We start from the raw sequence: 16070 nt of genomic DNA, 5'->3' as shown, positions 1-16070 counted from the left end.
ATGCTTGAGTAGCTGTTGTGCTCCAGTGAGCAGGACTGAAAATTAGTTCATTGACTTCTTAGATTAAGATCCTTCCTTTCTCCAGCATGATGCTCTTCAGAGCAAGCATTTTCGCTGAAGGGCAGCACTGACCACAGTGATGATTCAAGCACACCTGCAGCTGGAATTGAGCACATTCTGTGGTTCTTCAGCACTTTTGCTTCCCCCCACTTTCTGTCTAAAAATAGCAGACTTCTGTTAAATCAGTGTGCTTATTTAGGAGCTCCCTGACACTCCAAATTACCCAACTGGGTGGTTCATTAGAGGAAAGGAACAAGTTTAGGTGAAATGAAATCCTGCTGCAGATATTTTCACAGGGGAGAAGCTCTTCAGCTGATCGCTGTGTGCCCGCCCCAGGCTGGGCTCTGTGGGGCTGCAGGGAGCAGCTGCCCCCAGGCACTGCTGAGGGATGGGGACGGCAGCTCTGGCGGCAGCAGAGAGGTCAGGACAGAGCTCAGCCACATCTGGCTGGGAACTTTATGTCACAACATTTTTCAGCAGAAAATGCTGCTGCGGTGGAAAAAAAACTGTTTTGACGTTTTTGTAATGAAAAAATATAGCATTCCAGCTTGCAAGGCCTTTCTCATTTAAGCTGTTTTATTTTTTCCCCTGTAATTAAAACCCCTGTAAATGGGTTGAATGTTTCCAACAAAATGTCTTGATGGCTTCAAACTCAATTTCAGGAGAGAGGAGGCTGAAGAGGGCATGACGTGTTTACACTAGGGCTTTTCTGTTCACACCATTTGTCATGTTCTCAGGCAAGTCAGGAATTTAGAGCAGCACTGGGTCTTGCTGAAAGCAACCTGATTAATAGCAGCTCCCAGCAGAGCAGCTCCACCAGGCAGGAGCTGCTGCTGTCCACTGTGCTCTAGCACAGCCTGGGCTGGGGACGGTGGATCCCTCTCAGGATCACTGTCCCTGTGCTGGCAGTCTTTGTGTGATGCTTTTTGGGGGGGGCCTCATATGAAATCAGCAGCTCCTCCAAAGGCTTCTCTCATCCATTGCCAGCAGACGACTGTGCTAGAGGAGTTATCAAATAGAGGGTTAGATGAGAGGGGCCTGACCCTCCTCCATATCTCAGCACAAGTTTTGAGCTCTCAATGGTCACTCACCACTGGGTTGATTTCACCCCACTGATGCCCTGATGTTTCCCTGAGTGAGGAACTCCAGTCCTTTGCCAGCTTCAGAGCAGCAGATCTGGGGTCCTGTGGTTTTTCTTGGAAGATATGTTGCTGGTGAAAGACTTTATGAGGCATAGAGGATAGGGGGAAATGCAGTGAGGAATGAAAAGGAGGCACCTGGGACTTCTCCAGAGCAGGAAACTCCTGCAGGTGTTGAGCCAGGTCTGTAGGCTACCTGGTGAAATGTCCCCAGTGCTGTGGGCACCAGCCCCAGACAAGTACCCAGGCTGGGGATCTGGGGAGGGCTGAGCCTGCGCTTCAGGGCAAACTCCTCTCCTTGCAGCACCTGGCAGCAGGGTGAGATGCTGCAGGCCACTTTCTCCCCTTTCTCTCCCAAACCCGGAGTGACCTTTCACTTCTTACCACAAGAGCTCCGTGTCTGGAGAGAGCCTCACTGACCTGTTGTGAAGGACAGTAATGTCGCTTTGGCTTCATTTAGACAGAAGAAGAGAAAAATGCAATGCTAGCATTAGGGGATGGCTTTAAACTCCCTCCCAGGTACCAATGTCCCACTCTTTTTTTTTCATGTCTTTGTTATTTTTAATTTCTTTGATGTTCTGTCTCCAGTAACAATGTGCATGATGTAGCTTCTCCCACTGCAGGGACATTTCTTTAGTGTCTAGAAGTATTTAGATTATGGTGATTTGAATATTTTTTTTTCAGAAGATTTATGTCCTGGTTTCTTATGCTTAATCATCTCTCCCTTTAGATCCCTCTAGCTGAGATGGAGGCTCTGTCTCTGACGTCAGATATTCTCTCTGAAAAGTCCTGGTCCTTAGCTCTGACGGATGGCTCTTGTCCTGATGACATTAGCACACACTTACTTAGTGCTCTGGAAAGCAATGTATATCACTGGTGGCTGTATGCTCTGATGTTCACAGGGTTCTAAATACTGCTGCCCCTACTCTGCTCCTGCCTAATGGCATTGCCAGTCCCAGCCCATTTCCAAACAGCCCAAACCCTTCCCCTGTACAGGACATTGTCCTCAATGCCATTAGGTCCTGGGTTGGTACCATGCTTGTCCTCAGACATGGCTCCTTGTGAGGAACAAAGACTCCATTCTGCTTCTCCTTCAGTGTGCTTTCTGCCACTGCAATCAATAGCAAAAAATGCTTTAGAAAGCAGAAGGTTGAAATTTCCTCTCCATGTGAAAAAAATCAGTGATGCTGTGTGGAAGAGACACCTGTGAGCTAATGACTCCTGTGTCCTCTGTTGAGGGGTCACCTGCAACCCTTTGGCTCTGTGAGCACAGGCACCTCCAGGCTTTTTACCCCATTGGTGCCAGACTCTTGATTTTGCAAGTATCAGATGGGACCTCAGAGATGCTGCTTGGTTTGTGAATTCCTACTAGCAGCCATCCTGCTGGAAACAGAACAGAGTTGACTGTTCTGTGTCTTTTTGACTGCACTAACCAGTGTTTTGAACCCTGCCCTAACCATCTCCTCTCTGAACATGAGGCATTTTTCTAGCTGTGTAGCAGTCGAGTGCTTTTTCTCTGCTGTACAACAGACATAGCTCCTTCTCCAGCATTTTTGGGTCATTCCTGTTTCCTTTGTCGTTGTTCATGTCCCTGCCTTTGGGTGTCTGTGTTGTTGGTAAATCTGCCATTCTAGCTGACTGTCACCCCAACTAGCACTATGTGGGAAACACCTTTTAAACCGTGACAATATTTCCCATCATGCTTCATGGCATCATCTGCAAAAGATTTTGTGGCCTGTGGAGAACATTTTATGGGGGACTTTTAGTGTCAGAGTTAGTCTGGAGAGCTGGACTGAGGAGAGCCCTGCGAGTTCCCAATCAGATTAGACAAACCTGCAGCACAACAGAGTCCCAAGGGCAGAGCCAAGATAGCTGAGGTTTCTAAAAACAGGAAAAAAAACCAACCCAAAACTAAGCATTTTGTGAATTTGTGTCAGAAACAACAAAGAGCTTTGGTCCAGACAGTTTCCCAAACTCCTGGAAATTTGCAGGCTTTCATTGAAATCTTTTCTAAAAGCAGTAATCTTACTCTTACAGCTTTAATTGACAGATACCTCAGAACGTTTTGTTTGACCCAGAATAGCTCTGAGTTCAGGTTAGGGTTTTTTCCCATGGAAAACTCGGCTCTGATTTGCAGTCATTGCCACAAAAAGATGTTTTTCAGAACTAGCAGTAAGGCAGGGTGTCCTGTGCTCCCTCTGCCCTGCTACTGGGCTGGGCTCAGACCATCCTTGTGCAGTTGTTTTAAAGAGCTTTCATGAAGTTCCCTCACCAGATTCCCTCTGAGGTGGTCAGGAAGCGGAAATGAGTCCACTGTGGTGTCGGATCCTGTCGCTGGTCCTAAAGGTTCATTAAGGGCTGGGTTTGGACAGGATCTCCACTTGAAATTCTTGTATGCAGATCCCAGTGGTTTTGAGTTTGGAATTTTTTGCTGCTTTCAGGCCATTTTTTTCTGCTTTAAGCTAGTGATATGAAAGCTAAACAGCATCAACACTGCTCAGGAGGGAAGGCATGGAGGAGCAGAGAGGTTCCCAGATGCCAGATCTCAGCTTTGCCAGCACAGATTTGCCCTCCCTTCCTGAGCTCTGTCAGGAGGCTGCAGTTGCCCTTATCAGGCTGTATCCAAACCAGCAGGCTCCCGCAGACTGGGGCTGGTGCTGCCTGACGCTGCAGCTGGCTTTCCTTCATTAAACGTACACTGCTCTTCCTTCCCTTCCCCCCTTTTCTTCTTTGTTTGTTTGTTTCCTTTTTGTAAATTCTTTTCAATCCCATCACGTTTCTTCTGCAGACAAAATACCAGACTGAAATTTTGGGTTTATGACTGAGGATCACATTGGTAAAACCCCCTCGGTGTTCATTTCAGCAGAGCTGCCAGTGCACTGAGAGAAGAGCTGTCAAACAACCAGGCTGAGAGCTCTGCAAGCCCAGCAGCAGCAGTAGTCTGCCTCAGACACCAGCATCACCTTCTTGCTGTGCTTTCCAGGGAAGACCTTTCAAAGTTGAAATCCTTCTCTCAGAAATATCCAGAGAAGACAGCTTGGCTTCCATTTTTGCTAAGACTGTCCCACACAGTAAGACCCAAGAGCATTTCTGGGATGGAGACACTTATGTATAAAATCAGACCTGAATCCACCCCATTTGATATTGCCTCTGGTGCTGCCAATTCCAAGAGGCTCTTCGGCTGTAAAACCTCTGCAGTCAACATACAGATGAGAGCTCCTGCTTGCATTAGCTCCCTTCTAATTAGAGAATGGCTTTAACCCTGAAGCAGGAGGTCCAGATATCCCTTTCAGTAAGCTGGGGTTAGTTATTCATTGTGTGAGGAGAAAAAAAAAACCAATAAAATTAAACTAGATTTCATATTTGTTTTCATTTCCCTTCTCTTACTGTTGGATGAGGACTTCACCTCTGTAGAAGTCTGACTTGCTGACGAGGGCACATCAAGAGAGCTTTGCTATTATTACAGAGGATCAAAGCTATGCAAAGTGTGTGCCCATTGCTGGCCTTGAGGCATGATGCCTTCTTTGCATACCCCTGAAATAGTCATGGTTTGTTTCTGCAGTGCTGCTCCCTCTGTCTCTGTGCCTCATTCTGTGTGACACTTTATTGACCAAACACCAGCAGGGGTAGAGCTTCCTGGTAGATCCATTCGTGCCACCTGTGCATGCCCATCGTGCCATCCCGATTGCAGTGGCTGTTGCTAGCGTTTCTGGGCACTTCTCCTCTTCCCCCCTCCCCGGCTCCCCCCTCACTGGCCTTTCCCCACAGGCTGATCTCCGCTCCAGGGACGCCGCCCTGACCCTGTCTCCCAGCAAGGACCTGCTGAGCGTCAGGAAGCCCTCGGTGGGGCGCACCCACTCCCTGCCCAATGACAGCTACATGTTCCAGCCGCCCTACTCCGGGCCCTGCCCTGCCACCCTGGGCGAGAGGGATGCAGCACACCGCAAGTCCAAGTCAGGTACAGCTCTGTTGTGAACATCAATGTCGTGAGCTGAGAGAGATCTCAGCATGAGGTGAAAGGGGAAATGAGAGGATGCAGCAGGCAGTGCCTTTCCCAAGGGCTCAGAGCTAGACCTGGAGCTATTGCTGGGTGCAGCCTCCTGCAGATGCTGGGGGCTGTCCCTACTCCTGGGTGCCTGCCCTTGCAGCTGCCTCCCACTGCTGGTGGGCCTGCTATCAGCTGCTCTGGTGCCAGGGGTTGCCTTCTGCTGGCCAGGGACCGTGACTGCTTGATTCTGCTGTACATGCCATCACTTGAGACATTTGTCACAGATAAGGCAGAGGAGTCCTTATAAGCATTGTCATCTGAAAGCCATCTGAAAGCTGAACATCATTTCAGTGCTCCCCAGAATGGTAGGAGATTTGAACAGATTAGAAAGGAGATGTTGAAATTTGCATAGTAATAAGAATTTGTATGAACAGCAACTGCTGAAGAGCAGAAGAAGAATGTGGACACAAGGGAGGGAGATGAATCACTGCCATAATGTAGAGATTTCAAGGTCAAGAGCTGTCATTTGAAGAACCTGTTTGTACAAAATACAAAAGGTGCAGCTAAAATCCTGGTCAAATCCCACTCAATAGCAGAGCTTGCATTACTCTCCGTGCAGCCAGAATTTATGGCTGTCTCTATGTGTCGGTGTGAGCTGAAATTTCCCCCCCTCCCCCCCCCCCCCGACAATAACCAGGCTAGCTCAGTCTGGAAGCAAATGAAAAGTTGTATTTACAAGCAAAGTCTAAAATCTACAATGAAATGCAATGAATATGTACAAATATACAAAATTCACGACATTCACAAATATATACAATCAACAGAAAAGCACAACCGATCTCCCTTCGCTTCCCCCCAAGGGGACCCTCCCAAAGGGGCCTCTCTCTCTCCCAGGAGCTTCCCCCCAGACCTCCCTGGACAGAGAAGCAGAGTTAGTTAAGCAGAAAGTTGTTAACTTAGCTGCCAAGGTCAGTGTGTGTTATCTTCAGCCAGAAGAGAAGAAGAAACAGCAACCAGACAGCCCAGCAACTGCCCCCACTGCCGAACACAGAATGTGCAGAGTGCCCACTTTGTTTTGGGTAATAGTTCTTAAACATTTCTATCTATCCAATGGAAGTGTTTAGAACAATCGTTATTTTGCTTTCTTACACCCAATAGTGACTTATTTACATTCTTTCACTTTCTCTGTTCTGAACTTTGCAAGGAAAAATTAAAAAGACAGTTTCAAACCATCACACTCTAACAGCCAGGACATTTCTTGGACTTATAATCACTGACCACACAGAACAATCCCATTTGCTACACAGAGGGTTTCCAGTGCTTTGGTTTTGACCCTTAGTTCAGATGTGCTTGTTCTGTCTTGAACCAAAGCTACACCAGCTTGCCCAAGAAGTGGGTGACTCCTGAACCAAGATTTCACTTCCCAGCTCCCAGCATGGAGAACTGAATAGCTCCATCAGACAGCTCTGCCTTGCAGGGGGCAGGCATTGCACCCTGGTAAATCCACAGGAAAAAACTTCCCCTGAGATGGAGCAGAAGGCTTTAGAAGAGGCAGAGCTGATGTTTCATCCATCACCTCATTAAGCAGTTAAACCTTTTGTGTTTCTCTCCTGCTGACTAAATTCCAAACTCCTTAAGCAGGCCAAAGTGCTTGGAGGTGAGTAAGGTGCCCACATCTTGGCATGGGCATTGCTGTCCTGTCCCACCTACAATGTCACTGCTTCCCCAGGTGGGGAAGTCACCCCTGCCTGTTTACACTTCGTAATATTATAAAGCGTTGTGAAGACAGCAAAAGGTGCCAGGCGCCTCTAATAATTCACCACAGCCAAGCCATAATAGTTCAAACTGGGACGGGGTTTGTTGTCAGGAACACTGGCACTTGCAGGAGACATTTGTTTGAATACTCCTTCCTAATGGGGCTGTTGTTCTGGGAAACATTCCAGGACAAATGAGATTCTCTGGGATGCAGTCCAGGTTAAATGAATTGTTCCGAAAAACGTTGAGCCTGGCGGGAGTGCATGCAGGGCTTCAAACCTTTCAGAAGTAGCCAGCAACTGCAAAGGGTCAGAAAGAGGCTTGGGAGTGTGCAGTTCCCTCTCCTGGGATGCTTTGCAGAGCTAGCTTTGAAAGCTGCTGTGTCCCTTTCCTTTTGGCTTCACTTCCAGTGTGCTTGCTGGTTTGGAGGTCCCAGCAGGCAAGTTCTGCATGCACACAGGCATGGAGACCTCCTCTGCTGGAGTCTGAAAGCCAGCCTCTAGCCATACTAAGATGTGTGGTTGCCTTCAAAGTGATGGGCCCTAAAGCAGGGATGTAGACGTTGCTGGCCAGATGAATTTCTAGTTCACAAGCTCCTGTCTGTAACAGGATCTACTCCAGCTGTGTTGGGGAACACTGCTGAGAAAAATGCAATACCAGACAATTTTGCACTCATTGATTGGTAGGTGGGAGATGTTCCCAGTCATGGATAGCCACTTGCTGCTCTCAGTGGTTTTGCTGTGCCTGGTCCAAAGTGCAATGGAGCAATTTGTTGTAAAACTGCCTGAGACTGGGACACGATGCCCAGGGGAAAATGTCACCTTGCTCTATTCTCCTTCTTCCAAGGTTCAAAGGCATCGGTGCAATCGCAGCCAGCAGACACCAGCTCTCTCCTGCAGATTCCAAAAGGTCATTTTCACCATGCCAGAGCTCGTGACCATTTTGTGAGGGAGGGCAAAGCCCAAGTGGCCCCACAGGCGCACTCCCCTTCTGCTGAGAGGCTGCTCCGCAGGCAGGTAAGCAGGTTGCGCCCGTGAGGTTTGACATCATTGCGTTTCCAGGTTAACCAGGCTTGAAGTTCAAGGAGGGATTCACAGAGAAGCCTCCAGAGAACTGTAATTCTCCTACAGAAATAACACGAAGGTTGATGGATTTTGATCTGAAAACCATCCACGAGTCTCCAAAGAATGTGTGCGATGAGTATCATCTCCTCTGGCACCGCGCCTGAATGTTCTCCACATTGTTAGCACTTTATTTTTTTCAGTCCTCTTCATAGATGCAGCCAAATGCTCCCCAGGGGCTCACTAGGGTTGAGGAACTAATTCTTTACTGCTGTGATTTTCTCAGAGCTTAAAAGGACACAGGGACAGCAGGCTCCATCCCAGGTCACCCCTCCTTTGGCTCCTCTGGTTTCTCAGAAGGGGGAAAACTGTTTAAAGGCAAGCACACTCCTTTCACAGAGAGAGCTGCCCTGATCCTTTCAAATCTCCTGTGTGCTTTTGGAAAGCTTGAGTGTATGCAAACCAGAACACCTCTTATTTAGCAACTGGTTTTATCTCTGTTTGGTTTTTTTTTTGGTGGTGGTGGTGTTTGTTTGGTTTGGTTGTTTTGTTTTGGTTTTTTTTGCTTGGCATTGATTTAAATACTGATTCAATCAAAGGTGGAAGAGATCTAATCAAAGATTCCACTCTGGTTGATTGGAAGCACAAGTTTAAATTTATCTTTTTTCAGTAAAATCCTTTTGCTCCACTCTCAGCATTTGAAGCATATTTGGTTGTGCATCTGAGCCAGGAGCAGAGGCAGGTCGGTTACCCAACCCTGCTTTCTCCAGTAGCTTCATGCCTGATTTTATATACAAGAAATTGATCGGTTCTGTTTTTTTCAAAAGCAATTTCTTTCCTGCATAAAAATATTCTCTTTTCTTTCATCTTTTAATCAACATTGACAAATTAGGCAGTTGATTCTTTAAGCTCTGAAGATGAATGTGAAGTTCCAAGGTTAACGATGACATTAGCCTGGATTGCTAAATTGACAGAAGAAATTCCCTGCATGTATTTGCCTGCACAGGGCTGGCCAGATACCCCGATCACTGCAAATGGTGAAGCTAATTGATGTCAGGATTCCAGTTCATAACCACTCTGTACTGCCTTCTAATGAGTAACAGAGCCACGCTCCTGATGTGTCCTGCATGAATTACCCTGGTAGCTGTCTTCCTCAGCTTCCTTTTGTTCATGTCTTCAAAGGCTTCTTTTTCTAGCTCTTTTCTCATGATGAGTTATTCCCCTCTCTCCCCTCAGTGCTCTTGCAGTGCCATCTCAGAAAGGCAAAAGCTCTGTGACTGCATATTGTCCCCAGGCTGGACAGACCCTTCTGAAAGTTAGAGAGGTGGTGGCTTGGGCATGTTCCCAAGCAGCAAGGAGCAGCTAAAGGGAGCAAGTGATGTTGCTCCTGGCAACAGGGCAGCATTGCAGTTACTGTTAATTGCAGTCTAGGTGGCCAGACATTGTGAAATAGTCCTTAAAGAGGCAAGATTACCTTCACACCCTGGCACTCCTGCTCTCTTCTAATCTGCCACCTCTAATTTGTTACTAGCTCATGCCAGCAGCTCAAAGGAGCACAGTGTGCAGTCCCTGTTTTCCCTTGGTTGCACAAACTGCATGGAATTCTGACCTGGCCTTGTTTGTGTTGTTTTTTCTTTTTCATTCCTTCCTTTTCCTTTCCTTTTCCTTTCCTGAATCTGTGTATAGATAAATCTTGTCCACCACATACCTGGTCCATGCACTTTCCCCCATCACTAAGCCCACGGTTTAACCTCCCCTTGTCTCACGTGTGCTGGAGAGTGGACATGGTCCCCGCAGTGCAGCTTAGACGCCGGAGGGTCTGACGCCAGGCGGTGTCCTCACAGATGAAGATGAGTGGCTCAGATGCTGTGGGAGGACATTCCCTGCTGAGGAACATGCTCCTTGGCACTGCACAAAGGCTTTTCTCCAGAGGAACTCCACTGAAATTAAATCAATAGTGATTTCTTTGGTTCCAGGACTGTGTATCCAAGGTGTAGCGCACACAAGCTGTGGCTACTACAGGTGTGCACCCTAGTGGGGTGGCAGAGGGTCCTTTTAATTTGCAACCAACTATTTGTACAGTTACTGTTAGCAACTGCCAGAGATGTCTGTGTTGTAGGGAAAGGGCCTGCTGGTGGCACTAACACTGTCCTTGTGTGCAGCACAGGTTGGTGTGCAAGCAAAAGTAATCACAGTAATTACTTTTTGCTTCTGTGTTCTACTCTTTGTGGTCCCTGTCTGTTCTCAGGATGTGAGAAACAGTCCCTAGAGCTTTGAGGAGATCAGAATTAGCTGCACTCTTTGCCGTGGTTAGTTGCCAGCATTATTCAGTTAACTGAAAGGATTCAGCAGCACTGGACAACATCATTTGCTGTAGGAAATGCTCCCTCAGCTCTCAGAGCTGACAAGGGGAGCCCTGTGTACAGGCAAACAGCAGGCTGCTGTTCATCTGCTCACAACTGCATGCTGCAGCTGATGAGAGCTGTGCATGCAGAGACCATTGGGCTCAAACCATCCTGCAGGACAATTTGTGTATGTATGTTAAGATAATTTGGGGTGATTGGTCACAAAAGCACTCCTTAGTATGAAGAATTTCATCTCCTCACTTCTCTAAAGGACTGAGACCAGCTGTATGCATTCCCTCCAAATTTCTCTGTGAAGTTTTTCATCTTTAAGATCATTTCATATCCAAGTGAGACACTGCCTTTAAGGGTTGGCTAATGTGGCTGATTTATAAACCCTTTTGACAAGGGATGCAGTGCAGTGAAAAGACAAAGCCTTCAGAACATGCCATCGGTTCTCCCTGCCAGGAGGCAGGCAAAATGTGCCTTAGGAAGCATGAATGTGAACATAAGAATAAGCTGAAATAATTACAAGTCATTATTAGCAGTAGTCCAGCTTTGGTCTCCAGTTTTTCCAGCCCGCCTGCCATAAGATGGTGTAGAGTTGTGGCTTCAGCCTGGCCACCAAAGCCAGGGACAGGCTGTCCCCCTGACACTGGCACAGAGCCATTAGGGTTGCTCTGGGCAGCCTGCCCCATGCCCTCCGAATCACCTGAGTTGGAGAAGGGGATACAGAGGCTCACCTGCATGTCCTTCCTCTCCTGCCCCTACCTGGGCTGCCAAAATCATAAAGGGCTTCATTCTAGCCTCTCATGCTTTGCACGAGAGCCTGTCTCAGTCTGGGTGGGGCCACTCTGCCTTTCAGCCCTGCATCCTTAGAGGAGAAAGCTGGAGGACAGCCATTTGGGAGGAACGAAGGGCCAGATTCTACTGTCACTTACACAGGAGCAAAACCCAAAGGACAGGCTGTTGTAGGAGCTACATGGTCTGTGCTGAGTGCCCTGTGGGTGCTGTCCCTTGTCTGTGCTAACCTTTGCTCTGTCTTTCTCGCCTGGCGGCTGCCCCCCTGCCCACTACTGTGCACGCCGATGCAGATGGCCATCCAGAACGACTCTCTGGATAGCAAGGAGAATATGCACACTGAGGTGAGTGAGCTCCCTGACCTAAATGTCCCCTCTGTACCCAAGGAGGAGCCATCAGAGGCTTTGATGCCCTCAGAAGTGAATGAAGTAGCTGCATGGAGCCGGGCAAGCACTGGCATGCGGCAGCTTTCCTACACTCAGTGTCATGTTTCAAAGCAGGCACCAGCATCGTGTGCTTGTGCAGACTCGTGTCAGGAGACACCTGGAGACTCGGTGGACCAAGAAGTATCTGAAACAAACAGCTCCTTGGAGCCTTTCACATCAGAAACTTGTACAGCCTCGAGTGCCTGTTCAGAGGTTCAGCCTCTCACTCCTAAGAGGAATGTGGGCAATGCTGGCAGCGTGCCCTTGAAGGACCTGAAGAAATACCACAGTGTAGACACCCAGGGGCTTCTAAAAAAGCCTCTCTCTTGGTTAGATGATCAAAGGAGACATTCAATAGAAATTTGTTCCATGGAAAACAGCCCTCAGCACCATTACACATCCAGCTCTTCTGGCTTCATAAGTCAGGTGGTAAGTGAAATGGAAGGCTTGCAAGGATCACGGCAGAAGAAAAAACTGAGCCCTCCATGCATATCTATAGAGCCCCCTGACAGGCAGGGCTTGCTGCCTAGAGGTTCCCACAGCATCTCTCCTGCGGGTGCAGACATTTGCTTGAGGCGGCGTGCTCCGTCCTGCGAATCCAAGGATTCGATGGACACAGGGGATTCCCTGCTTCCAGACAGTATGTCAGCATCTCCTACCCCAAAGAAAGACTTGTTGACACTTCCTAGCTTTTCCTTTGATCAGTCGGAAATGGACCCCTGAGTTGCTTTCTGTTGGTGCCAAACGTTTTCCTCCTTTCATGTAATAGAAAAACAACAAACAAAGAAAGAAAGACAGAAAGTGACAAACTGTGTTCCAGAATGGCACTGGGTAAAGCATTTCCAAAGAGAGATTAAACAGCCAGCTGGGCAAAAGTGTGGTTAACCTAGGTCACGCTTACCTAAGCAGAGCATATGCTTAGGTAAAAGCAATACAATGTGCAGAATCTCTGTGTATATTATATTTTATTAAATTAATTGAGCCTAGTATTGCAGGATGTAGTACATTTTGTGACTAAAGACTCCTTTAATTTTCTTCTATTTTAAGTCTCTCAGAGTGTTTCTGAGATAAGGTTGGGTTTTATGAATATTTTAACCTAAAGCTATGTATTTAATCCCTTCTTTTTTGTGTGTTTTGTTTGGTTGGTTTCATTTTGTTTTGCAAAACACAAAATGTAGCAAATTAGTGCATTACAGAGGAAATGTATGCCACAGCTAGCAGTAAATAAGGATTATTTAATGTAATTTATTTTTCCCCTTGGACTTCAATGATGCTCTGCGAAGCAGCTCATTTGGGTAGTACAGAAATGCAGTGGCAGTGTTTAAGCAAAGGAATGTTGCAGTCTTAGTGCACAAGCACAGGGAGGCACAAAGCAGCATGGTGGTGGATGCCTGAAAGTGGTGCCCAGAGCCCTTTCTCTGCACACTGCACAAGCAGCTACAGGTCTGCGCTGCTGATTTACCCTTCAGACCTGCCTGGGAAACTGGGGCCACCACAGCCAGTGGCCACTTCAGAGGTGTTCTGCAGTGTCTCCCAGCCAGATTGTTCCTCTTGCTGAGCTTCAGCCTCTAAGAGCCCACTCCTTGCAGGGGAGCTGCTCCTCTCTGCACCCACACAGAAAGGTCCAGCCCAGCAGTGCTGGAGTGCAAGGCAGGCTGGGCACGGCAAGGACTGGAGTGCTTCAGAGTGATGCTTGTTCCTCAGCTGCCTTGAGGCTGGTTGGAGTTGATTCCTGAAAGTGAAAGTCATGTGCTTAAGTGTTTGACAGAGTCAAGGCCTGCTGCAAGTTCTTGTCCAGGTTGCACATGAGATCACAAGCACTGAGGGACTCTTGGTTTTCAGTACAAAAGTCAAGGCTTTGGCTACCACTCCTAGAGCTAATTTTCATACCTTGACTGTAATGTTCTTTCTAATCTATCAAAAGCCTTAAGCAGCAACATTATGATACAAAGCAGATAAAACCAGAATCCATGTCCTTAATGGCAGTCATCTCAGCAACAAACTGTTCACCTCTGTGCTAAGGCCCTCTGCAAAAAGCAATCTGTACAGCTGGGTACAGCCCGGGAGCCACCACAGCTCCTCCTGCTTCCACACCTCCCTCTCGGCACAGAACTGATGGAAACCAGACATTAACTTCACTCAACCTCCATGAAATCACATTAAGCTGTAGGCTAAATAAGTCTCAGCAGGCATGGTTTGAAGTGTGTGAGTAGTCACAGGTTTAATGCTGCCTACATGGATAAGGCTGTGCTGGATCGTGTCTCAAACCAGCACAGGAAGAGGAGGATTTGTGCTAATTCCGTCAGTTGGGAGCCTGTAACTTTCTGAGAACTGCTGATCTTCTCAAATCACTACAAGGTGTTGATGTGCAGCCCTTCATCCATCCAGAGATCAGACAGTTATCACTGCATGGATCTGCATTAGCTCCAAGCATACATGGAAGAGGAAGATGCTGTTTATACCCAACAGCCTATGTGAGGTCTTAAGCTCCTTTCTTTTCACTTGAGGACATTTGCTCTGTAAACATTCCCTATTGATTTACATGTCCTGCAGAAATGTAAGGGCTTTCAGCAGAAGACAGACAATCAGGGTGCTTGAGGTAGAAGGATTAACATTCTGTGCTATTTACCTCAGTTAGTTTAATTCTTGGCTGGGACATTTCTCCCCTCTTCCACACAGCCCATCCAGAGGCCACTGTCTGTGATATGCCAGTCCAAAGCCAGGGTTAAGCCACTTTAAAGCAATGATTTCAAACAAACCTTTCATCAGTTCTTCCCCCAGCCCACATTTAAGGAAATAATAAAATTATAGTGTATTAAACCTGAGAAATATTCTTAATTCCTTTTTGGTTTTACACTCATAATGAGCCTCAGGTTTTCGGTACGCCAAATAATTTTGGAAAATAGCTGGGCCACTAACATTGCTGACCCTGGTTCCTTAATGATGAGGATTGTGTTTGGGTAGCTGGAATGACACAACTTGTGTGCGTCCTTCCTTACAAAAACCCGTGGAATGCTGTGCTTGAAATAGTGGCACAAGACAGTGGTGTGATGTTAATCCAAATGCTCAGCTCTAAACGTATCAGAAGGCTCAAAGGCTCTTCTCAGTGCTCAGAGGCTTGCTCCCTGGCAAGGTTTGTGGAAGCGAGGAGGAGTTTCCATCACAGGTCAATGTCGATAAAGACCAGCCCACGAGAAACGTCCATGGCAAGACATTCAGGAAAAGAAATTCATGTACAATAGTTGTTTTCTAAACTGGCTGAATGTTTTCTAGATGCCCTTTTGAAAGACAAACACAAATGTACTGCAGTACGTGCAATAATCTTGAGAGAATTTTAAATACCTTGGGGGGGTTTTATAGAATTTGACTTTTTTTAAACAAAATGTACAAAATCCACAGGAATTCTGTAGAATGGTTCTGTTGATAGAATTTTTTGTATTTTTGTAGACATCTATGGAGAAATTGTTAAAAGTCTGTGTAGCATCTTGGGAACAGAAGCAGCTCTTATCTACAAGTTTCTTTCCATAAATCTGGAGCCAGACCTGCTGCATCACAGCTCACCCAGCCTAGTTTCAGAGCCTGTGTGCCGGTGGTGGGTGGAAGGCAACAGCAAAGCTCAAGGCTGCTGCTGTTGCTGCTGTTTGAGGACTGTACCCAGGGAACACATCCACCCCCAAAGTCCAGTCCCTCTCCATGGGCATGGTCAAGTAGTCACATGGATATCCAGTTCATTAAAGCACACCAGCACTTTACTACTGTGGATTTACTGTATACAGGTAGGAGGAAGATAATCTGCTATTGCCAGTCTGACACAGGGGAGGGGGAAAGAGATTGCAGCCATGTCTGGAGAAATGTAAATTCCATTCCTGCAGCCCCTTGCACACAGAATTGATTTTTCATAGCTCGATTACAGACCATTTTTACTGTAGAGATCTTGGAGGAGGGCAAAGGAAATGCTGGTTTTGACTTCTGTGGGTTGCACTCAGCACAAGGTTTATTCAAGAAAAAAAAAAAAAGGCGTTCCCATTGTAAAAGAGGCTATGCCCCAGTCTGCCCTTTTCTGCCCCTTTGGCTACACTATGTACACTACCACACGAGGTGACTAGAGTAGGCACAGCACTCTTGCCATGTCCGTAACAGCCTAGTATATAGTAGAGAACTTTGTATTTAATAGGTAATATATTGGTATGCTGGGTCCGGTGTCTAGGCCAAAAGGAGGCCTTTTGGCCAGGGCAACACAGGGTGGTGTTCATGGGGAAAACTGGGTTAAAATGGTCCTTTTTTAAAAAAGAAAAAAGACAAAAACCAAGTGTAAATCCTTAAAAATGACAAACCCACATGTGTCCTATTAAAAGCTTTTGAAAAGAAAACACCTGTGCCCTGCCCTCTTCTGTTCTTGATGATCATGATCATCACCCTCCACAGCACTCTGAGGGTTGGTTGTGTTCGGGCCGTGGGCAGCTGGGCAGGCATCGCGCGGCAGCAGCGGCCGGCAGCCG

At 47.1% G+C, this 16070-nt stretch overlaps 1 protein-coding gene across 1 annotated transcript in view; it reads left to right on the top strand.

The window, feature by feature from the left end:
* CACNA1G (calcium voltage-gated channel subunit alpha1 G) overlaps positions 1 to 12294 on the top strand; it is a 130215-nt gene extending 117921 nt beyond the window's left edge. Inside the window, exons 36-39 of the mRNA XM_054393724.1 lie at positions 1930 to 2064; positions 4968 to 5157; positions 7789 to 7958; positions 11440 to 12294. Of these exons, the coding sequence (XP_054249699.1) occupies positions 1930 to 2064; positions 4968 to 5157; positions 7789 to 7958; positions 11440 to 12294 (1350 nt within the window). The remainder of the gene's footprint in view (positions 1 to 1929; positions 2065 to 4967; positions 5158 to 7788; positions 7959 to 11439) is intronic.
* Positions 12295 to 16070: the final 3776 nt, after the last annotated feature.

The sequence above is a fragment of the Indicator indicator genome, chromosome 29 (genome assembly GCF_027791375.1).
Source record: "Indicator indicator isolate 239-I01 chromosome 29, UM_Iind_1.1, whole genome shotgun sequence".
In the NCBI taxonomy this organism is placed as follows: Eukaryota; Metazoa; Chordata; class Aves; order Piciformes; family Indicatoridae; genus Indicator; species Indicator indicator.
The sequence above is the reverse complement of the archived record's forward strand: the minus strand, read 5'-3'. Positions and strand labels throughout refer to the sequence as shown.